The sequence below is a fragment of the Geotrypetes seraphini genome, chromosome 2, assembly GCF_902459505.1.
Source record: "Geotrypetes seraphini chromosome 2, aGeoSer1.1, whole genome shotgun sequence".
Lineage (NCBI taxonomy): Eukaryota > Metazoa > Chordata > Amphibia > Gymnophiona > Dermophiidae > Geotrypetes > Geotrypetes seraphini.
Window position 1 is genome coordinate 80,377,416 of NC_047085.1, and position 24,126 is coordinate 80,401,541.

Sequence of the window (24,126 nt, forward strand, 5' to 3'; positions counted from 1 at the left end):
CCCCGCGAGAAGCACATTGCAGTAATCAAGGCAAGAGAATCTCTCAAAAGCCTCTCATGCTCAATGGTGGAATTTAATGTCTTACATATAGATACGAATGTTACTCTGTTAAGAAATGCTGTTTACATAATACTCAAATGTCTTCATTGAAAAAATGGTCTGATCTCAAAGCATATTTGCTGTTGCTTTCTGACTCCTGTAAGAACCAGCTTATTTCTATGCCCACTGTTTAATGTTTTGTCTCGACACCTTGCTGATGTCTGTATACTCATGAGTATGCTTTTGTTATTTGTTCTTTTTATTGTTGTATAAAAATTTCTATAAATAAACTGAGACAAAAAAAGAAGCACATTGCAGTAATCAAGGCAAGAGGTGACAAGGGCGTAGTAGAAAGAAGTGGCAAGTTTTGACTGTTTGTTGGATATACAAAAAGGACAGAGGCAAGTCAAGGATGACCCTGAGGTTGCGAGCCAACGAGACAGGGAGCATAGGAGCATTATTCACCAAAATAGAAAATGTAGGGAGAGAAGAGGCAGTTTAGGAGGAAAAATAAGGAGTTCAGTCCTGGCCATATTTAACTTTTAGATGGCAGTGAGACATCCATTTAGCAATGTCAGACTTGTAGGCCGAGACTTGGGCCTGGATTGCTGTAGAAATTTCAGGTGTAGAGAGGTAGATTTGCGAGTTATCAGAACAGAGATGGTACCAGACACTGTAGGAGGAGATTAGAGTGCCAAGGGAAGAAGCGTAGATGAGAAAAGAAGCACTCCCATGACGGAGCCCTGAGGTACGCTGACTGAGAGCAGAATGGCAGCGGAAGAGGAACCTCTAGAGCAGTGGTTCCCAACCCTGTCCTGGAGAACAAGCAGGCCAATTGGGTTTTCAGGCTAGCCCTAATGAATATGCACGAGAGAGATTTGCATATAATGGAAGTGATAGGCTTGCAAATCTGCTCCATTCTTATTCATTAGGGCTAGCCTGAAAACCCGATTGGCCTGGTGATCCTCCAGGACAGGGTTTGGAACCACTGCTCTAGAGCACCGTTCTTCAGCTGCCGGTCCGTAGAAAATTCCTGCCGGTCCACGCAGGGCCAGCAAGATCTGATTGGGGCCATCAGCAGCGTCTGGGCTACAACGGCGAGGAGCGGCATTGACGGCCTCCTGCAACGCAATTCAAGTTCAGCAACGCACCCACCCCTCCCCCCCGGCACTCATGGGCCTCCCCTCCTCCTGTGACAGCACTCAAGTTTGGCAACGGGCCTCCTTATCCCCCGGCATCAACAGCACTTCAAATCAGCAACGCAGTGCTCAGCCCAAAGCTTCCCTCTGACTCAGCTTCCTGTTTCCGCCCAGGCAGTTTGAGTCGGGGGCAAGCTTTGGACTGAGCACTGCATTGCCGATCTGAAGTGCTGTTAATGTCGGGGGGAGAAGGGAGGCCAGTTGCCGATCTTGAGTGTTATCGGGGGAGGGGGACATTGCCGATCTTGTTGCCAAAATTGGAAAGAAAGATGAGAGGAAGGGAGAGAGATGGGCCTATGGTGGATGGAGAGATTGAGAGAAGGGGACAGATGATGGAAATGGGGGGAAATAGAGAAGGGTCAGATGATGGAAGTGGGGATAAGGGACAGATGATGGAAGTGGGGGGAAGAGAGAGACGGGGCAGAAGTGGGGAGAAGGGAGAGCAAATGCTGAATGGAAGTGGAGAAAGAGAACACATACTGGATGGAAGGAGGGATAAAGAAAAAGGACATATGCTGGATGTGGGAAGAAGATAGAGTTAGTGAGATAGTGGAAGGGTGAAGGAAAGGGGTGGCATGCTGTGGGTAGACACAGTGAAAAGAGGGAAACTGAGGACTACATAGTAAGAAATAATTTAATTTAGATGGAGGCAGAAAATAAAGAAGGAAGACCAGAGAAGGAAAGGGAAGAGAGAGAGATGCCAGAGAACAGGGAAGGAGACAGAGATATCAGATCTGAGCGAAGGAAATGAGAAGAGAGAGATGCTAGAAACCACAGGGGAAGGGAAAGAAAGATGAAAGGAGAAAGATGCCAGACCATGAGGGAACAGAGGGAAGATGATGGATGCTAGACCAAAGGGGGGAGTCTAGAGGAGAGATGGCAGGGGGAGACAGATAGTTTCTGAAAGGGGCAGACAGTGGATGGAATGGACAGACGCTGGAAGGAAAAGAGTGAAAAGAAGATAAAAGCAGAAACCAGAGACAACAAAAGGTAGAAAGAAAATCATTTTATTTCTATTTTGTCTTTAGAATATATCAGATTTGAAATATATCCTGCTAGAGACATAATTGGAGACTGCAAAGCCCAGGCAGTGCTTCCAGCTGGCTTAGGACCCTCTCTGACCAGGGGGCCCTCCCCTAACACTATTCCTGCCATGTGTGACTGCAGTATTCTGTTAGCATGATATTTCTGTGTAGCATTCTGTAATAATTTGGCTTGCTCAATTTTCTTGATAGTAGAGGGGATATATGTGAAGAGGAGGGGAGACGGGTTTTGTTGGTCCTTGCTCTGTATAAAATGACAATTGTACAGAATATTGTTTCTTTTTATACTTTAATAAAATACGTTCAATATAAAATCATAACTGAGGCGTGTGCGGATGGGATCAGATGGTTTGCGGGTACCGAGCTCACGGAGACGGGGGCAGAAATGTGTTTTTTTTAAATTTCAGTCTTAGTAGTTTGATGGGCCACAAAAGAATTATTTTATTTCTGCCGGTCCAAAAAAGAATTATTTTATTTCTGCCGGTCCACGGGTGTAAAAAGGTTGAAAAACACTGCTCTAGAGCATATACTAAAAGTGTGATGGGAAAGGTAGGAAGAAAACTGTGAGATAACAGAGCCCAGAAATCCAAGTGAGGACAGCATTATCAATAAGTAGGTAATGATCTACAGTGTCAAATGCTGCAGATAGATCAAGGAGGATGAGGATGGAATAGTGGCCTTTGAATTTGGCCAGGAGCAGGTCACTGGAGACTCTAGCAAGGGCAGTTTCTATAGAATGGGGAGGGCGAAAGCCCAATTGAAGGGGGTCAAAAATAGCTCAAGATGAAAAAGTCATGACAAAGGCAATGAACAGCACGTTCAAGTAGCTTGGATAAGAAGGGGAAGGAGGAGACGGGGCAATAATTAGAGGGGCAGGTAGAGTCCAGCGAGGGTGTTTTGAGAACTGGTGTATCTATGGCACTTTGAAGACATCACGTACAGTTCCAGTAGAGAGGAATAGGTTTAGGATATGGCAGATAGCGGGGATAATAGGAGAGAGGTGATCAGAAGACAGGAGGGGATGGGATCGGAGGAGCTGGTGAATTTGGAGGAGAAAAAATGTGCAGTTTCCTCCTTCATGATTTCAGAGAAGGTGGCATGGGTTGGTGGAGGGTCAGTAGGGAGGATGGGAAGAGGGAGAGGGGGAGGAAATTCGGTCAAGAACTCAAAGTTAATCTTCCAATCCAATCCTTAGCTTTATATACCGGGTCATCTCCTGTACAAGGGGCTCGACTTGGTTTACATAATGAATTTTATATGAGGTAAAGGCTCAGAACAAATTGGAGAACTACTAAGTTAATCAACTTAACATAGTACTAGGTCTTCAGACCTCAATTTGGACTAATCAGTCAATGACTGTTGAATAAGTAATGTTTTCAAAGATTTTCTAAAAGTTTGGAGAGAGAAGTGTTCTAATCTGGGAAGGAAGTTCATTCCAGATTGTTGTGAAAATGTATCAGAAAGATCGAGAAATAACACCAATGACTTTTATTCCTTTAAAGCAGGGGTATCAAAATCCCTCCTCGAGGACCGCAATCCAGTTGGGTTTTCAGGATTTCCCCAATGAATATTCATGCGATCTATTAGCATACAATGAAAGCAGTGCATGCAAATAGATCTCTTGCATATTCATTGGGGAAATCCTGAAAACCAGACTGGATTGCGGCCCTCAAGGAGGTACTTTGACACTCCTGCTTTAAAGGAAGGAATAGAAAGTTTATACATTTGGGAAATTCTTGATTTTGTAGATTGCAAAGAATTGAAGGAAATAGGAAATCTTGTTAACCTTGTCATGGAAGTATTCAGCCATGGTCTGACAACTTGGAAGTCAGTGCAGCAGAAGAAACAAATGAAGGAAACAGAAGGCAATGAGGAGTCCTCAGGATCATCTAGTACACACCACAATCTTGGATAATTCTTGGGTAAAACTAATCCATAATATTTGGGATTAGTTAGAAATTCTAATTAGGTTATCTGAGTACAGAGATGGTTGGGTAACTATTTTACCAAAATAAAATCCACAATATGTGGGGGAATTCATGAAAGGGCATTAAGAGGCTCATAATCAAAGCTTAAATATGTCTAAAAACCCACCCAAGTTGGCACTTGGACGACCTAAAAGACAGATCACCCAAGTGCCGATAATCAGACCAAATTTCAGGGCATATCGAGGAACATTTTAGGCCTCTGAATGCTGCTGTGCCCAGAGCTCAAAGAGGTGTATCTGGAGGAGTGGTTAGGACAGCATTTGTGGAGGACATGTAGTCGTCCTGCAGGGATAATCAAATGTTTTACGAGACTTCCTGGGTGAAACATAAACGTTGCGAGTTAGATGTGAAAACAGGTATAAGAGCCAAAGAGGTATCCAAAGTGACCAGATAACCACTGCAAAAACAAAAGTAAAGACCCCCACATGATCCCTCAGTGATCACTGACCCCCTCACATCCCCATAAAGATCAGAATAAAAACATATATACCTGTCTCCGGAACATCAGCACTTTGTATAGAAAAGCCTAGTAGAGCTGCATACAGGTGTCATAAGTAGACTGGGGTTTGAGCTAGTGAACCATAGAGAGGAGGACCCAGGCCCATAAGCCACTCTAATCACTACATTTATGGTGGAAAATGTGATGCCACCAAACCCTCCCAATGTGATAATGTGATGCCACCAAACCCCTCAAAACCCTACTCTACTGCCAAATGCTGGCCCCTCCCACATCCAAATGGTCTTTGATCTGGACGTTTGGGACTTGGACAAAATTTTGGTCAAAAATGTGGTATAAAATTAGACGTACTGACGCTCTGTCAATCAACCGCCTGGATGTCCAGATAGACGATTTAAAAAATATATATATTTTGGATGTACAGTGTTTTGCCTTTCGAGAATGGACATTTTCCCAGTGCCGACTTTGGGTGTTTAGCACCATAAGTCTGAATCAGACTTAAAAATATGTTTTGATTTTGCCCCTCCACACATATTAATATACGTTAATCGCTAAAGATACCCATTATATTCCTATAGGCATTAGGCATTAGGCACTAATGCGCTTAACTCCCTTTAATGAATTCTTCTTATACATCTTCATTTATAACACAAAACAACCCAAAATTTTTTTTCCTGAATCATCTAACACAGCACATTTTTCTAAATCAGTTTTTCATGCAGATTTCAGATCTGTTATAATTTTTTTTCAGTAGCCTGAAGAAATAAGTGGAAACTCCTTAAGTGTCCAAAATTGAGAAACTCAACCAATAAACGTGGAACACTATGTGTGGTATATAATGTGTTTAAAACAGAGAAAAAAAGACCTCAAAAAACCCCTAGATCACAATCAATAAAGTTATGAACAATCGGGGTTAGGTTTTCATCACTGGTCCAAAAACTCTGTATAGTTATTTTGAATATTTTTTATCTTTCTTTTTTTGGTTTTTTAAATGCAATAAAATCATATATAATATATGTGAATATTTGAATATATTCTCTAAATCACTTAAAGAGCAAGTTAAAGCCGGCAAGTTTGTTTTAAGGCTTTCTATAGTATGAAATAAACCAGGCACTTATCTTAATTGCCCAACGGAGGCTCAACCGTTTCGCTCTACGGGCTTCTTCAGGGGTAACGATAAGAGATAACCCTGTGCCGGTACTGACTTTGCTCAAAAGTTCTTAAAAGAAAAGAGAAATAGAGAAAATAACATTATAACAATATATTGATGACAAATAAGGACATATTTATTTCAATAATAAACTAATATAGTGACTGCTGAAACTGAATATTAAGCAATTGAAAAAAGAATTTTTTTATATCTCAATAAAGCCATAGGCAACAAAAATAAACAATGAATACAAACGCTATTAGTAAAACATGTATCATGTCGTCAGTATAACTGCATATTATTTGTTACTGACAACGTTTTAAAAGGTGTATATCAACCCGTATTTGAACGGGACCCAAAAGCATTTTGACCATGTTTTACCACGTTTTAAAATATTTCACCTTAAAAGGGACAAGAGTTGAAGCACCTTTAGTTGCTCACTGTTCTGAATTTCATCATAAATTTCATCAATTTAAGTGTTGGGTCATTGATTATATTCCTAAGTCCATTAGGGGAGGAGATCGAAATAAACAACTTTTACGCCGTGAACAACTGTGGATATCTAGACTACATTCACTAGAACCTCATGGACTGAATAGCCACATTGAATGGCACGCTTTTTTCTGATTTCTGACTTTTTCCGTTTTTTTGTCATCAGGAGCAATTTAATTTTGACTTTGGAAGTCATAGCGTGGTTTTTTTAGTATCATCTATTTGCAATCAAAAATCTTTGAGATCATGATATCAATCAATTTGTTTTCACATGTACAAAGTTTAAAGCATGGATGTAAAGAGCGTAATATGATAATGTCAAAAGAAAGATCAGCAGTACAAGCAGTTATCTCACAAATACAGGACCAAATTTGGACCCAAAATGGTTGAATCTTAGGACAGGAGAAAAGCATATGTTTAAGCGTTCCTTGAGATGTATATACAATGCCAGCAAATATCTTCAGAAGAGAGATTTGCTTTTTTCTTTTTATATGGAGTCCAAACTGCTCTCCACATTACAAACAGTAGAGATTGAGACATACTAGCTGATAACAAGGGTCTGTTAGTTTTGGACCATAATTGACACCAATCTTTGTCTGACAGATGCCAATTGAGATCATTAGACCATCTAGAAACTATATCTGAAGAGGGGGTATAACATGATTCTCTTAATTTCTTATAATAAACGACATAGCCTTACCCATAGCTATGGTCTGAGTACTCCAAGAGGATAGACATGCAAATGTCAGAGAAGTGTAAAGTAGAAAGGAGAGAAGTGAGAATTAACCATTGTTTTTCTCTTAGACGCTAGCGTCGGGAAATGAGCACTGAACTTAGAAAAGGATAATAACTCGGATCCATCAAATAGAGATCGAACCTGCCAAACACCAGCAGCTCTCCATGTCTTTCAGTTGAAACATCGTTTGTTATGTTTTCAAGGAGGCATTATTCCCAAAGTGTCATATCTTTGTGAGAAAAAATTGAATTAACCGCTATTTTAATCCAACGCACGTATCGCAGTAAGTGTCGCTGTAAAAAGAGGGAATTGTCTAAGATGTTTGGGTAATGACTGGTAGGAAGGGCCTGTAAAGGTACAGGATTGCATATAGAGGGATTCTAGAGTGAACCAAGAAGGAACGTTAGTTGAGTCTTCTAAGCATTATAAGACTGCCAAATAGGAGCCATATTTTCGCTAAAAAACCAAATGGTAATTTCGAAAATCCGGGAAAATTAACACCCCCATGAAATTTAGAAGGCCTCTAATTTATTGAGTGCTATTTTAGGTCTTTTATGTTGCCAAATAAATAATTCAATTGTTTATCTATCCATTTATAAATTGTGGTTTACATAAGCCAGGAAGCATGATGAGTTTAAATAATACTTGAGGTGATAGTCATTTTTTATAGCAGAAATACCGACCCCACCATGTAATATATAGTGGTGACCAATTAATTGATGGTACAATTAATTAAATCTTTTAATTTGGAGATGTTGAATTCCATAATAACCTCAGGGTCTTTGTGTACAAAAGTACCGAGATATTTTATAGGAAGGGTAGACCATGAGAATTGGAAATCTTGTATATCAGATTGTGAGGCATGTTCATTAAGAGGAAAAATAACAGACTTTCCCCAATTAACTTTATAGCCAGAAAACGAAGAGTATAAATTGGTTGTGTGGATGAGGGCAGATAGAGATAGTTGAGGATTTTTAAGGAAAAGCATAATATCATCAGCATATGCTGCTATCTTAAAATCCCTAAGCGATGTAGGAATTCCCTGTATGTCTTCAGATTTGTCTTATGGAGGATAAAAAGGGTGCTAATGATAAATTAATAAAAGAGGCGAAAGAGGACAGCACTGTCTTGTTCCTCTTTGTAAGATAATCGGATTTGAGAGAGAATATATTTATTAATATTCTGGAGCACGGAGATCGATATAATGCTTGTATCCAAGTTACAAATTCCTCATCAAAATATACCACCTCAGAACCTGAAGCAGAAAACCGCCACTCGACCCTATCAAAAGCTTTTTTTCGCGTCAATTGCTAGACCCACCACAGGTTCTGCTATGGTCCTTGGCTATACCCGAAATGTTATGGAAGATTTCGTAGATTGTCTCCAATGTAACGTTGTTTAATAAATCCCACTTGATCAGGAGATATTAATAATTGGATCACCTTATTAATTCTGTTTGCAAGGATTTTAGCCAGGATCTTATAATCAGTGTTTAACAAAGAGATCGGTCTGTAATTACCTACTCTAGTAGGGTCTCTGTCGGTTTAGGAAATATTATATATTGGCTTCAGTGAAGTTACGTTGCAAGTCTGGGGTTTGAGTGTATAAATTATAATATTGTAATAGATATGGACTTAATTGGAGGGAAAATGTTTTATAAAACTCACTAGTGATGCCATCCGGTCCAGGAGATTTATTCGCAGCAAAGAGTTTGTTATTGTGGACTGAATTTCCTGCACAGAAATCGGACTGTCTAATTCTTCTTTGAGATGGATTGGTAAAACTTGGGTGTGAAATGGTAGTCATAGTAATTATTAATTTCCTCCAGAGACGAGTCTGATTCCAACTGAAAAAGGTCAGAGTAAAAATTTTCAAACTCAGTACTAATTCCTAACGAATCGGTGATAGAATTGGTTTCGAGAATTAGTAATAGAAGAGATGTGATGCTTCTCTTTTTTTTCCTTTTTAATATTGAGCTAAAGATTTACCCATCTTATTGCCTCCAATATAATGCCCAATTTTAAAATAAATATATCTTTATTAGCAAAAGCAGATGCTATACATTGTATTCATATATTTTTTAAGAAGGTGTGTGTGTGTTATCTTGTCTGTTGGATTAGAAAAAAAATTGCAATTCAAGAAGGGATATGTCTGATTCAAGAGCTTTCAATTGGTTATTGGATTGTTTACGTTTCCAAGCCGTCAGGCTAATGATTTCCCCTCTCAGAGTAAGCCTTGTATGATTCCAGATTGTAGCTTGAGATAAAGATGGATCCGAATTATTAAGAAAAAATTCATCTGTGAATTTTCTCAATTTGGCAGTAATTGAATCATCAAAGAGAATACTATTATTCATCTCCAATGACGAGTTATAAGTGTATTGAAGAGAAAGTTAAGAACAGTGAAACTGGTGCATGATCCTGAGATAAGGATAGGATGGTTAATAACATTAGAAATGTCTGTGGATAAGTGTGAGGAAATCAAAAAATAGTCCAATCTAGTATAAGTACTGTGGGGAGCAGAAAAATGCGTGTATTCTCGAGCTGTAGGTTTAAGGATTCTCCAGGGATCAACAAGGCTATAGTTTCTCATAAGGCTTTTAATTTCTTCTAATGTTTTGGATTTAGCCGGACGGCATGTGGAGGTCCTATCTAAAAAAAGATCCAGAGGTTGGTTGTGATCTCCCCCTATAACTATTGGAACATTGGGATACTTCAGCAATATGCTTTGTAAGGAACGGTAGAAATCAGGGTCATCCGCAACAGGCACATATACATTCAGCAACAAAATAGGTGATTTATAAAGCATAATATGCACCAAACACCATCTCCCCTCTTTATCAGATTCATTAGTTATGAGAGTATACGTGAGAGATGATCTAATGTATATAGAAACTCCATTCTTTTTTCGCAGCGCAGGCGAGAAGTATGGAGGAGCATATCTTTTAATTACTGTTTTTGCACTATCATTGAGGGAAAGATGTGTCTCTTGAAACATAATAATGTCAGGCTGTAGAGAACGCAGATAATTGGTCACCTTTTTTTCGCTTAATGCAGTGATTAAGACCATTGACATTAAAGGAAAGAATGTGCAATTTAGTCATAAAGCATCATATAATAGACACATAGAAAATCCTTAAGAAAAATCAAATGAGCAATACCAGAGCATAGAGGTACTATCTGAAACAAGGAACATATAAACCTTTGGAACTGACTGACAAACCAAAATGTCATCTGGAAAAAAGGCCAACAGCGCCAGAAAGATGACATTATATCAAACAAAGATGATAATGGGAGAGCCTGAAACTTCCTAAGGCAAACCAACGCACCGAATAAAGCTCCCAAAGGGCGGCAGGAATGAATTTAGATAACAGCATATCAGAAAATACTTCCTACACAGCCACAGCTATACCATATACAATATGATGTAACAGAACAGGGTCATTGCATTTTTAAACAGAGTCTATATACCGTTGCAGCTCTTCTGGATCAAGATAAGATGGTGGTCTTATTATGATGCGTGATCAGGCATTTTGGCCGGGTACAAGAGGCCAAACCTGGCTCCAATATCTTTCAGATCCTGCCTTTGTTGTAGAAAAACTTTCCCTTCGGGCATGCCGTTGATTTAGCCAGATCCGGCACTAGGAGTAATTTTCTTTCCCTGATAGAGAATCTGCTTCCTTTCTTTTCCAGCTGTCAGGATTTGTAACACTTGTGGGTACCGGAGGATTTTAGCCACAATAGGACGGGGGCTGTTTTTGAGCCGGATTTGATCTTTGAAGGAACTCGATGCACTCTCTCCAGCTCAAAACGGTACTTCAAATTGAATTCCAAGCAGAGAGGGTATTAACTTTGTCAAAAATGCAATGGTGTCAGATCCTTCCGCTGATTCTGGAATCCCAAGGATTCTAATGTTATTCCGACGGCTTCGGTTCGCAAGGTCTTCCAGATCTGCTTTTAAAGTCGCCAGGTCCCGGTCATGTTTGGGGATGAGGGAGACATTTTGAGCATGTGCTGTTTGGAAATGCTCAAGCGCATCAAGTCGGTGTCTAGCGTCGGTGAATTGTGAGTTCAGGGCTTCAATCTCAACACGAATTAATTGTGATTCTTCCACTTGTTTGTTCATGATGTTTTTAAATGCACGCATTTCCGTGAGAAGCAATTCAAGCTGCGAGTCCACAGTTTTCGGTGGTTGTTTTTCCGGCGAAGGAGCCTCGTGCTTAGGCCGCTTTCCACTGGGAGTGGCCAATGGCGACTGTTCTCCTTTACTGCTTTTGGAAAGCGACATGCTAGATTGGTATAGCAGCTTAAAATTTTCTAGCGATATTTGAAAAAGCTGGGTAGAGAAGTTTTAACAACGATTTATCCTGCCGTCCCAGAGAGCTCTCACTCAGCGCATCCGGTCGCCATGTCGGTCAAGCCACGCCCCCCACCAGTATACATTTTCAAACACATGTTTTACACTAAATATCATTAAGATAAGTCTCATAACAATTGTCTCATCGTCTTATTCAAATAAATGTTACTTCATCTTTTAAATCTTGTGAGGTATATGTAGCGCCATTATCGATGACGTTATTTCACAATTTGATTGGCTAAGAAAACCTTGGCGTCCTGTTTAAATACGGGCGCCATTTTGTTTATAAATTGTTGCTAGCAAAGAAACACGCAGCTACACCACAGGCAAGTTATGTATTTTAAATTTTCAAAACAACATATAATTATTTGAATATTTTAAAACGTGGTAAAACTGGTCAAAATGGCTTTTGGGTCCCGTTCAAATACGGGTGATATACACCTTTTAAAACGTTGTCAGTAACAAATAATATGCAGTTATACTGACGACATGATACATGTTTTACTAATAGCGTTTGTATTTCATTGTTTATTTTTGTTGCCTATGGCTTTATTGAGATATAAAAAAATTCTTTTTTCAATTGCTTAATATTCAGTTTCAGCAGTCACTATATTAGTTTATTATTGAAATAAATATGTCCTTATTTGTCGTCAATATATTGTTATAATGTTATTTTCTCTATTTCTCTTTTCTTTTAAGAACTTTTGAGCAAAAGTCAGTACCGGCACAGGGTTATCTCTTATCGTTACCCCTGAAGAAACCCGTAGAGCGAAACGGTTGAGCCTCCTGTTGGGCAATTAAGATAAGTGCCTGGATTTATTTCATACTATAGAAAGCCTTAAACAAACTTGCCGGCTTTAACTTGCTCCTTTAAGTGATTTAGAGAATATATTCAAATATTCACATATATTATATATGATTTTATTGCATTTAAAATAACCAAAAAAAGAAAGATAAATAAATATTCAAAATAACTATACAGAGTTTTGGACCAGTGATGAAAACCTAACCCCGATTGTTCATAACTTTATTGATTGTGATCTAGGGGTTTTTTGAGGTCCTTTTTTCTCTGTTTTAAACACATTATATACCACACATAGTGTTCCACGTTTATTGGTATAATTTTTTTTCAGTCACGTAAACTTTTAAAGTTATGACTAATGTTAGTTTATAGCGTTTTAGCATATAGGGTTTTAAGAAATGCAGCATCAACTTAAAGAAATGTTGCATTATCTTCGGTCCAAAGTCAAATAAGCACACAGCATAGCTAATTATACTGGACTGTGTCACTTAGCAAACAATATTTCTTCATAAAATACTTAAGAGTACGATTTCTTTTTGTGAGTTGTGTCTGGATTGTCACGGTACAACATTCCAGCAATAGTTGACCATCATACTCTCATTTCAGAAACCTTGGTAGTGACGCTCCATTAACTGAATGTCCTGGTGGAAAATGTTCTCCTTGCTCGTCACTTACCATACCAAGATTTTCTGGGAAAAAAGTCAAGATGCGAGTGCAAAAAAGTGCATTTTTAATGACATTCTGACAGCCAAGTTTCTGATATGTCAAGGAGATTCTGAACTCCTTCCTTGTATGAAGGAGACTTATGGTTGCCCAGTTTTCCACTAACCACCTGAATGCCTCCCAAACTTCAAACTCAGCTGCTGAGAGTGATTGCTTAAAATCTTCATCCTGCATAACAGACTATCTGTGGGCCTATAAATATTCTTCCTTTCAGTTATGCAGTGACTGATTTTCGGAAATTTCTTAACAAGATATTGAAAACCTGGCGAGTTTGCTTTACTCATGGCCTTTACCAAGTTCTTCATCAACCCATCTTGATATGAAAAGGTGGATGAAATACTTTATGAGGATCCACCAATGGCATAAATTTCACACTGCTTGTCCCTGGGTTATAGGATTAGGTATCCCTCAGCTGCCAGAACATGCTTGACATAATGTTCAGCTGTAGATCTGCTATCCCATATAGCACAGGAAACAGCAGTATTTAGTGATCCTCCTTGCATTCCCATTAACATGCCGATCACCACAGATGTTCCACTGATGTGTTTTATAACTGATTGCTTCTAGTAAATTCTTCATATTCTCATAAGACTCCTTTAGATGAGCAAAATGGGCAATTGGTATACAGTGGAACCTAGGTTTGCGAGTGTTTTGCAAGACGAGCAAAACACTCAGCAAAGTTTTGACTCACAAACCGAGCACTGCCCCGATAAACGAGCACTTACAGCCCAGGAAGTGCCGCTTCAGGGGATTCCTCTTCTGGCCAGCCTTCCATGTCAGATGCCTTCTGCAGGTTGGAGGACCTCTGTCTGGGCCTGCACGGCCGGGTGCCGTCCCGCCTGCACGTTGCGTGTGACGCGCATAGCGTCAATCATCGGCATTGTGCGTGTCGTGTGGGTGGGGCGGCGCTCGGCTGCGTGGGCTTGGGTGGGGGCTCTCCAGCATGCGGGGGGCATCCGACGTGGAGGACTGGCTGGTGGATGGAGGAGGCATCCCTCTGAAGCAGCACTGCGGGGTTCTCCAGCAGCTGGCGGACATTAGAGGCATCCCCCCCCCCGAAGTGGCACTGTGGGGTTCTTCTTCAGATGACGGACGGAGGAGACGGCGCTGCAGCACCTGGCACCCGACAGACTCCGGGTTCTGGAACAAATTGTCGGTGTTGCCACTATTTTCTATGGGGAACTTTGTTTTGATAAACGAGCATTTTGGATTACGAGCATGCTCCTGGAACGGATTATGCTCGTAATCCAAGGTACCACTGTATTTTGTTTGGAATTTCCATTGTGCAGTAACACTGCCTTCAAGCTTCTCTGTGAAGAATCAATGAAGAGACATCATTCATCTGGACAATGCGCTTGTGACAAACTGTTGAAGAGCCCAGTGATGTCATGACAAATGCATAATGAGCCATTTACAGCGAAGAATGTTAAGTTACGATTCCTTTTTCTGTAATGATATTAGCATCTTTTGCTTACGTCTTGAAGCAAGAAGTTCTGCAAAGTAGCAATCTTTAATATGTTTCGCAGTTCCCTCCATATCATTGGGATTGCAAATGGCATTGCTGCCTTTTGTCAATTGAGCCAGTCATGAAGTCCCTTGGAACAACTGGTACAGATGTTATGTGGAGCCCAAGACTTATCCTGGTCCCAGTGGACAGCCAAAGTACAATATGTATACCTTATTCAGATCTACAGTAATTGAGTGATGTTGTGCTTTCGTCATGAATGAACCTTAGACATAACAGAAATTATCTGGATGATTAGTACAATGTCTTGGCATGCTAAAGACTAATATTATTAATCACCGTAAATAATGTCTGTAGCATAAAAAAACAAAGACAACTGTTGTTAACCCTCCTTATACGTTTATCCTATAAACGCATAATATATCGCCCAATTAATGTTTATAATTATATATAATGAGCCGCATCACAAAAATGTGATGTGCTAGTGAAAAACTAAACACAGATTTGAAATCAGCATGAAAAATACTACAAAACCCACCCAACATTAACTCTGATGAAAATGATATGTTGCCCTGTGTAATCTGTAGTAACTGGCTTTTGATTTGGGTTATGATTAAATTCCTGATACCAGAAACAACTCTAATGATTTACTTGTATGAGTGTTACAGAACGGCAAGTCTCAATTGTATTCCTAATCTCCCAAAGCATGTGTGCAAATGGATAAACAGACAGACAGAAGGACCTCCCCAGCAGGTGGCTTCACTTCAGTGAAATATGCTTACAAAAAGGAGTAAAAGATAACAGACACCACTGAGAGCCAGTCCAAATCTATTTGGTTAAACTGCAAATGTCATCTTTATTATTTTGGTTTAATACCCAATCAAAAAGTAAATATAATTTGTAAAAATCATTTTTAAATAGTCTTGTGTTTATTTCAACCCCCTGGAAAACAACATACATTATGAAGCAATGGATCTTATAGGAGGAAAATATAAGCGATGGTAAGAAAAAGCAAACTGGACAGGCCATATGGCCTTTATCTGCTGCTATTTTCTCTGTTTCTGACCTTTTTACTGGACTATTCCAATATAACTTTCAAAAACTGCATTCCTTCATCCTTGCATCTATTCAAGCTTGGGGAAGGTAGTGTAGCTTTTCAAAGCTAGTCGGGTATACATTTAGTCAGTCAAAGTGGATCAGCATGCCAATCACACTCCTTTAACAAAACAAACTACTGTATTTTACAGTTCTTTATGTGTGGTGTTGGGAAGTTTCAAACATCTGAAGCACAGACATGTTGCTCATTTATATTCTCTGTGTCTTACTTTGCACATGTGAAAATAAAATCACGCTGAAGAGACTGTAAGATGGATGAACACTAGTGAGAATTTGTATTTTTTCCTTAACTAATGGCATATGACAGTGAAATATACACATTATTTCAGTTTTGTTCAGGCTACACACATGCAAATCTTTACATATCAGATAATGATATACAGGCAGGCTTTTTACTTTTTTTCTTTCTACAGCTATAGATAGAAGTGAATTTTAATTTCCTTTTTATGAAGAAAAAAATATTAGATGTACAAAAAGTGCATGTATGAGTGAAAACTTGAAAAGTAACCAAACAAATGATAAATAAATAAAATAAAACCATAACTCATTTTAAGGAAACATTGAACATATTTTTTTGTACAAATGCTTACATTAAGAGAGATCCCAAAAGGTTGTTGTTTTAAAAAAAAAACAAACACATAATGGAAGCAATGGGTCAGATTATTAGACTGAAAACAGAGAAATGTGGGAAGATTCAGAACTTTATTTTCTCCATTTATGTTGAGCACAGATAGGGAAAAAACATTAAAATATTATAAAATGGAGTCCTGAATATATATACAGTAGAACTTTTGTGGATGCACAAAATACACCACTAATAAGCCAGCTATTAAAAGCAGTATTCTAATGATTAGCAAATTAACAGCTCTCTTCCAACAAAATATTTCCCAAACACAAAACAACCTTATTACATTGCCTGCCAACTTCTGGCACTGCTGCAAAGCTCAATGCAAAGACAAAAAAGGAGATCCAACAAATCTGCAGTGAAAATGCAATAAACCAAGGACAAAGAAGGGAACTGCAGACAGGTGTACAAGATTCAGGCAAAGTTTATTTAAAAACAAACAAACAAACAAGATTGTTGTGTACAAACAGACCACTTTCTACAAATATGGGACCCAACACGGTCCGTGTTTCAAACAACACGTCTTCTTCAGGGGTCCCATAAAATGGTGGTATCAAAGGATATGCAACAAATATGCCTGATCTGAATGCTATGTACTTTCGCTATCAAAATATACTGCTGCGAAAGTACACAGGATACAGATCAGGCATATTTGTTGCATGTCCTTTGATACCACCATTTTATGGGACCCCTGAAGAAGATATGTTGTTTGAAACACGGACCGTGTTGGGTCCCATATTTTGTAGAAAGTGGTCTGTTTGTACACAACAATCTTGTTTGTTTGTTTTTAAATAAACTTTGCCTGCACCTTGTACACCTGTCTGCAGTTCCCTTCTTTGTCCTTGCAAAGCACAGTGCACCTTCCACTTTGCTGGTAACCTTTTAAGTCTCATGATTTGTGGAATAATGACAACTAATTGAAATATGAGAAGCAGTTGAGTTGACTTTGGTAGGCTGCCATACGCTTATATTGGAAATTGCTGTGACTGACCATGGAATCCCGTAGCTATACATCGATATCTGCAACCCTTCACTGCTGTTTCCATAATTATTAAAATCTTAACATTGGTGGACAAAACAGTGCATTGGGTATTAAAAAAAAAACAAACATGAAGAGCTTTGTTTAAGATACAAAATGGATTTAGTTGTAGAATCATTAAAGGGCTTTGTGGCCGTGATGGTAAGTGCCAATCTAGAAAAAGCATATTTTTATACTGCTCCATAATTTCAATGCAAAATACTGCCATTTAGTATCTGAAAAGAAGCCTAACAAAATAGTTACCTAAAGCTAGTCCTAGTAGTCCTTTTGCAAGTCAAAAGAATAAAGCTCTCATAAGAGAATGGAAATTTGCCTCACTGCATTATTTTGCTTTCATTTTGTTTGGAAACCTTCATTAACTAATAATTTTAAATTAGATTATAATAGGTCACAGTCTATTTAAAATGGTTACTTCCTAGGGTATAACCACTCCTTTCTTGTTTCTACAATTCATAACAGTAATTTTATGGCATAGTTATAGTCAGCAAGAAAAAAACAGGAGCAGAGGTAATATTTTAAAATTCTCAGTACCATATTCAAACCTTTCAATATTTTTTTTCTAACAAAAAGTCCCTTGCCAGTAACTTCTTTTGTGACCATGACCGTGCTGAAAGGTTCAGTGTCAAATCTTGTGCAAATAGGATAACATCAATTACTACTAGCCAGTTTCAGTTCTGTCCTTTATCGGTTCCACTGAATTGTAATGTTCTCCTAGTCCATAAGCATGTCGCATATACCTATTAAAAAAAAAGCAAGACAAGAAAATGAAAATCACCCTTATGCGGAGATTTTCTAGTGCTTTTTGATCCTACTAAACTCAAACTGGACTGAGGTTACTTTACACAACTTTATACCCAATCGGTTGTTTTTTATGGAGATAAGTGGATTACATTTCTATAGCATTTTCAGCCCTAGCTGAAAAGTGCTAAGGACATACAAAGAATAGGATGGGTCAGTCAGTTATTTCTGAAATACAATGGTCTGGAGTGAAGTTTTCCGAGAACCAGCACTTTAAAACAGGTCAGTATGGTTTTGTGGGAAATAGTTTTTCTAGTGCATAAAATACTATATACACGGACATATTAAGTTTTATGTTGGGTTTTAGGTTCAAACAATTTTTTTTGATGCACACAACAAATACAATACCAAGGCACCCCAAAGGTGCTCAGTACAACAAAGAGGCATCACATATAATAGTATAACAAGCAAGGACAAAAGAAGAACATCAACCAAACTCCCCCCCCCAGCCCACTCCACTCAGGGCGAGCGAGATCAAGGGAGAGTGGAAAGGCACTCCGAGGTCCTGGACTCATATGAGCCCCGAAGATGCTTCACCACCCCCTCCCCCCACCGAAACCCTCTCATCCTGTCCGTGACTAAGTGCCAGAACCTTTCAATACCCCTCACCTCACCTCTCCACCCCAATGGTACTCTCCACCCTGCCCGACCAGTACTCTCCCAGCCCGACTCTCCGAGCGCCCAGATTAGGACACCCATCTTAAGACCGCACTGCGGCCCTTTAGATGCAAGGCTAGCAGATATGGCTCCCAGATATTCAAGAACATCTTTCACTTCCTAGTCCCTCCTGCATCTCGCACCTCCCAGATGGCCAACTGATGCAACTGGTTCCGCCAATGCCAAAATTATGTTGGGTTTTAAATAAGTAATTGTACATGATTAACTTCTATTTGCCAAAAGGCTTGCTGAAAACAAACACCGAAAATAAGGCCATCTATCTTCCCAAATTCTACTCGATTCACTGCATCCTCTTATGTGTAGCTGAATGTATCAATGTTTCAGGATATGAAGCCAAGAAAAAAACCCAACAACATTCAGACCTTCCAATCCTGCACCGATCCCATCCCAATTCACTAAACTGCTGCCTGATCAATCTCCTCTCCGATCCACCCATGCAAATTAGTAAAACCCCATGCAAAATAACCAAGCGATTGATTCACTAAATTGCTTGGCTATTTTGAATCGAGTTTTACTATCCTAAAACCTGACTGCTGCTGTTGGTAATTGTGTTACCGATAGGTCTGCTGGTTTTTTGATAGGTCTGCCTGTCTTTTTTATTCTTTTTTTTTCCATGGCACAGATATTTTGCGTGTGTTACACATGAAAAATATATGCCCCATAAAAAAAAAAAAATGAATTAAAGACAGGGGCAGACCTGTCAAAAAAATGCTGCCCCTCATGCGACCCACAAATGGCAGGAGGTATGCCGATTCCTTCCTGCCACCTGATGCTCCCACCATGCAGTTTAAAAATATGGCAGGAGGGATTCCGACTCCCTCCTGCCATCGGGCCCACTTCAGACTCCCCCCCCCCCCAAAAAAAAAAACGAATGCCCTCCTCCCTGTACCTGTTGGGAGCAGGAGGGGTGCTCAGTCCCTCCGTCTCCGTATGGCTCCCCGGGCCGCGACACAATGCCAGCCTTAGGCCCCGCCCCAGTGCATCATGTGATGCAATGGGAGGGGCATATGGCCCTGGCACCTCGGGCTCCTCCCTTGGGAGGGGCCCGAGGCACCTGAGCCAATTAGGGATTTCCTTAGGGCTGAGCAAAAGGAAGTCCCTGATTGGTCAAACAAATGGCCTAAGGAAGTCCCTGATTGGCTCAGGTGCCTCAGGCTCCTCCCTTGAGCCAATCAGGGCCTTAGGCCCCTCCCCGTGCATCACATGATGCATTGTGTCACGGCCCTGGGAGGAGCAGGAGGACTTTGCGGTTCCTCCTGCTCCCGAAGACTGGTTGTCGCTGGAGCCCTACAGAGCAGGGGGGGATTGAGCACCCCTGCTGCTCCCAAGAGGTATAGGGAGGAGCAGTCGGGAGTAGGCCCGATGGCAGGAGGAATTGGTATCCCTCCTGCCATTTTTTTGCAGTGGCGGCGACGAAAGGCATCGGTGGTTGGCATTTTGGTTCGGGGAGGAGGCATTTTGTTGGGGGGGGGTTCTTTTTTTTCTTTTAATTGGGCAGTTATTTTGCGTGTGTAATATACACAAAATATCTGCCCGATTAAAAAAAGAAAAAAAACCTGGCAGCAGTCCTGACAGCAGTAAAAGGAGGCTGCTTCTCCTGTCACTACTGTCAGGGCTCTGCCCCAACTCAATCGTTCACTCAGCGACTGAGTCGGGAGTTTGCGTGCAAATCATTTGTATGCAAAAAGATAGTGAATCAATCACTGTTTAAAAATCAGCCAACAACAATCTTTAGTGAATCTGGGCCAAAGTTCACTAGGGACATGGAGAAAATAGGTGGATGGCATTCTAATCACCCTGCAAACCCTTGCATTTAAGACAAATTGGAACAAGAAAAGTGGCTTCTGATACCTGTGTTCCAACTAATGAACTGTTTTCCTATTTTCCTAAATTTTATCATCTGTCATCTTCTACATTTTTCCCCCTCTGTAACTTCTCTGACATACCTCAGCCTGTGTTTCTATATCAAGCTCCAGCTTTTCCATCATGCAATAGTGTATAGCACTAAATCCGTCACCCTTAGTTCTTTTCTTTTGCTGATTTTCTCATCTCTCTGCATTCTCTCCCATTCCTCCCACCCGCTTTGCTTCACTCTTCTCTCCCCTCTTTTCATGAAGCTCAGTACCTGTCTCTGCTACAATCCTTCTCTGCAACCCTGATCTTTTCCTTCTATTTCACAACATGCCACAGTGCTACACTGGCATTTCAATGTGAGTAGCTGGAAGGTGACTGAGGAGTTATGCTGCAAAATGCAACAGCTTACTTGTCATCTGATCTGTGGTCATAGCCATAGATCTTAAAACATTTCTTGCCTTCTGTGGCTGCTCACACTGAAATGGTAGACTGGCATCAAATCTTATTGTTTCCAGTCTTATTGGAATGAAAAAGAGTCGATTCTTTAGCATTTCTCCACATCAGTTCAGATGGGCAGGTTATGCACACCTACCAGCAAATAGAGACTGTGAAACTCAGTGAACTTATAAGTGGTCTGTGTGCAGCCCACTGTCAGCCAATTTTACTTGTCTCCAGTTGATAGCATGAGGGCTGCAGGTTTAGGACATTTTGGAGGTAAATCCCAAGATTCCCCATATACCTATATATTCTGGCTTATAGTCTGCCGCAGTATTAAAACACAAAACAACAAAATAAAAAGCAGAAACTATTCTCTTGGCTAGTTTTGGAAAGGTCAAACCTGGGATGACTGGATCCCTCACCCTACTACAGTTGCAGTCACTGTGGGGATTAGGAGAAAAATAAATCCTGCAATCAAAAAAGAGACCTCTTCAGTGCTTAAGAGAGGCTTTCAGGGCTGTAGCAAGGCTTTTTTCAACAAAAGGTAAGATATAGAGGTGTGGTCTACTGTAACAGCATGTCAAGCATGTGTGGCAATGCTGGAAAAATTGTGCTGGTACCAGAACTAAAGCTAGTGCAGTATAGAAGTCTCTAGGAGCTCTTGGAAATTTTGTGCTGAGCAGAAACAGAAGAGGCTGCAGAATCCAGCACAAAACCAACAGATGATGGTATGATGGTAGAGTCACGGGGGAGGGGGGGCAAGAAATTATATTGCAGGATTAGCTCCCTGAGATAGTGGAGGTGTCAATTTTGATGGAAATCACCATCTTGGACTTCACTGCCACCATGGGGAACCCTTATGCTTCAAGCTGCAAGCAGTGGGAAAAAACAGCTGGCCTGCTGAATGCTTCTCCCAGAGTAGGATTCCCTCCACAGTTTATACGTACATATATCTGTGCTGAAGTCAAGAAAAATGTATATAAAGACTAAATGTTTACTTACACAAGTACAATGGGTTTGCTTGAATACTCCTCACCAACAACAATGGGAGAAGAATCGGCTTGCACTACCTCAATCGGTGTTTGTAAGATATGCGAGAGCGCCCTCAGCTTTGAGAGAAAATATAGCAATGAATGAAGAGGCTGCACTGCATGCTGTATCATTTCAGTGACACTGCTGAACATACATTTTGAACTATCTGTAGAAACTAATGAGAAATGTGTGAAATTTTCACCAGTGTCATTTTCTATTCATTACATGTCAAGGAGGGTGCAGAAGATTAAGGTAGGTTACAGTATGTATATCTCAATCTGCTGAAGCCCATCTTCACTGAAAAGACCTGACCATAGGCAGAGGTCTAGCATCATACTGACCTCCAGCTGGCCTCCCCAAGCAGGTGTGTTTACAATGTCATCACAATATTTTTCAAATGCCTCTGCAAAGAAAAATAGTATCAGTTTAAACTGATTTTTCACCCTTTTAGGCCTTCGAAAGCAATGATTTTAAAACTCAATTGCAACTCTGGCTCTTAGGTGGAGAGGAGGAAGTGTCATATAGCACCCACAGTCCTATAGTATTCTCACAATGAAGAATGAGAGAACCAGTTCTAACTGGCATAAGATAACATAGGCATGCATACCAGCCAGAATGTCAGACATCATAAGGGGGCTGGCAAAATGGTGAACAAGCAGATTAAATCATTGACCATCTCTCTCTCACATTACTCCTGGAGCAATTCTGCAGAAAAAGTTTGAAAATTCTGCACTGTTGTTCATTTGTACTGTTTTTGCACAGAATGTCCCCAACCTAAGACCCAACATTTCTGCCTAGTTCCCTCTTCAAGCTCTAGTCTCCTCCACCCTTCCCAATGGCAGATTTACATTTCTCTGCCCCACCTCCTTTATTATACTCCTGAAGCTGGCTCTTGTTCTCCCCTTCCTCCTCAGAGATTTTGCCAAGGAAAAGTGACTCAAAAATTTTTTAATAAATCGTGTGTCTATATACACAAGCACTTTCTTTCTTTTTTTTTTAACTCTCCTGGCTTCTGTTCACCAAACACTAATATTTACCAAATCATTTTTGCACTGATTTTTTCTATTTTTGTTTCTATAATAAAACAGTGATAACATTACTCCACCAACCAAGGGGACTGAAGTAATGAAGTGCAAAAGGCTTTATACATGATTTTGTGAATTACATGGGTACCTATGCTTAGAGTTTTATGTACAAACTGTGCATGAAGACTCAGGTAGACAACATAGCACAGTTCATTTAAATCACACTGTAATGAAGGTTATTAGCTTAGAAACCTTAAAGCAGGGGTGTCTAACCTTTTGGCTTCCCTGAGCCGCACTGGCTGAACAAAAATTTTCTGGGGCTGCGCAAACGCTGCAGCAAGACAGAGGAGGGAACCAGCAAGATGGTAAACATCTTGGGGCAGCAGAGGAAAACACTGCATCGCCCTCGACCAGGGCCACACAAAATACTTCACAGGGCCGCATGTGGCCCTTGGGCCGCAGGTTGGACACCCTTGCCTTAAAGCAAAGGAGTGCACCAGATCTCAGCATTAGTAAAAAAGCTCATTCTCTTGTGGTCAGCACAAATGAGGATTTCACACCCATTCTTTCCTTTACTAAGGCCTAGATTTACTAAACCAATCCTGTAACGATGGTCGTAAAATCAGTTTTCCCCCGACCCGATTCACTAAACTGCTGTCCGATGAATCTCTTCTCTGATCTGATCCACCCATGCAAATTAGTAAACCCCCATGCAAAATAGCCAAGCGACTGATTCACTAACATTTGCTTGGCTATTTTGAATCGGATTTTACTATCCTAAAACCTGACTGCTGCAAACCTGTCGGTAACTGTTGGAACAAATTGGCTAAGGGAAAGTTAACTAAATCTAATTTCAATTTCAGTTTTCTAAATGGAGAATAGGCCAGCAATGGTGTTATCGGAGTAAAAGTGGGAGAAATAAATTTTAGGGAACAAATTTTCTTCCAGCTAAGTAAGGGATGATTTTTCAGTTCAGGAGTTCAGTTATGTATGTTTGAAAACACATAAGTAATATAAGTATAGGGTCTGATTCTATATAGGATGTTGGTCTAAGCAGGCACCTAAGAAGTG

The 24,126-nt window shown here is 40.2% G+C and overlaps 1 protein-coding gene across 3 annotated transcripts in view; it reads right to left on the reverse strand.

Moving 5' to 3' along the window:
- Positions 1 to 17,781: 17,781 nt before the first annotated feature.
- The window catches only part of OTUD6B (OTU deubiquitinase 6B), a 64,973-nt gene continuing 58,628 nt past the window's right edge, over positions 17,782 to 24,126 (reverse strand). For 2 of the 3 annotated variants that reach the window (XM_033934696.1, XM_033934697.1), the window contains exons 5-7: positions 22,372 to 22,433; positions 22,001 to 22,107; positions 17,782 to 17,967 (exon numbers count right to left, since the gene is read on the reverse strand). In XM_033934696.1, coding sequence (XP_033790587.1) covers positions 17,889 to 17,967; positions 22,001 to 22,107; positions 22,372 to 22,433 — 248 coding nt within the window. In that variant the 3' untranslated portion in view covers positions 17,782 to 17,888. The remainder of the gene's footprint in view (positions 17,968 to 22,000; positions 22,108 to 22,371; positions 22,434 to 24,126) is intronic. The other variant, XM_033934698.1, reaches the window with a different exon arrangement.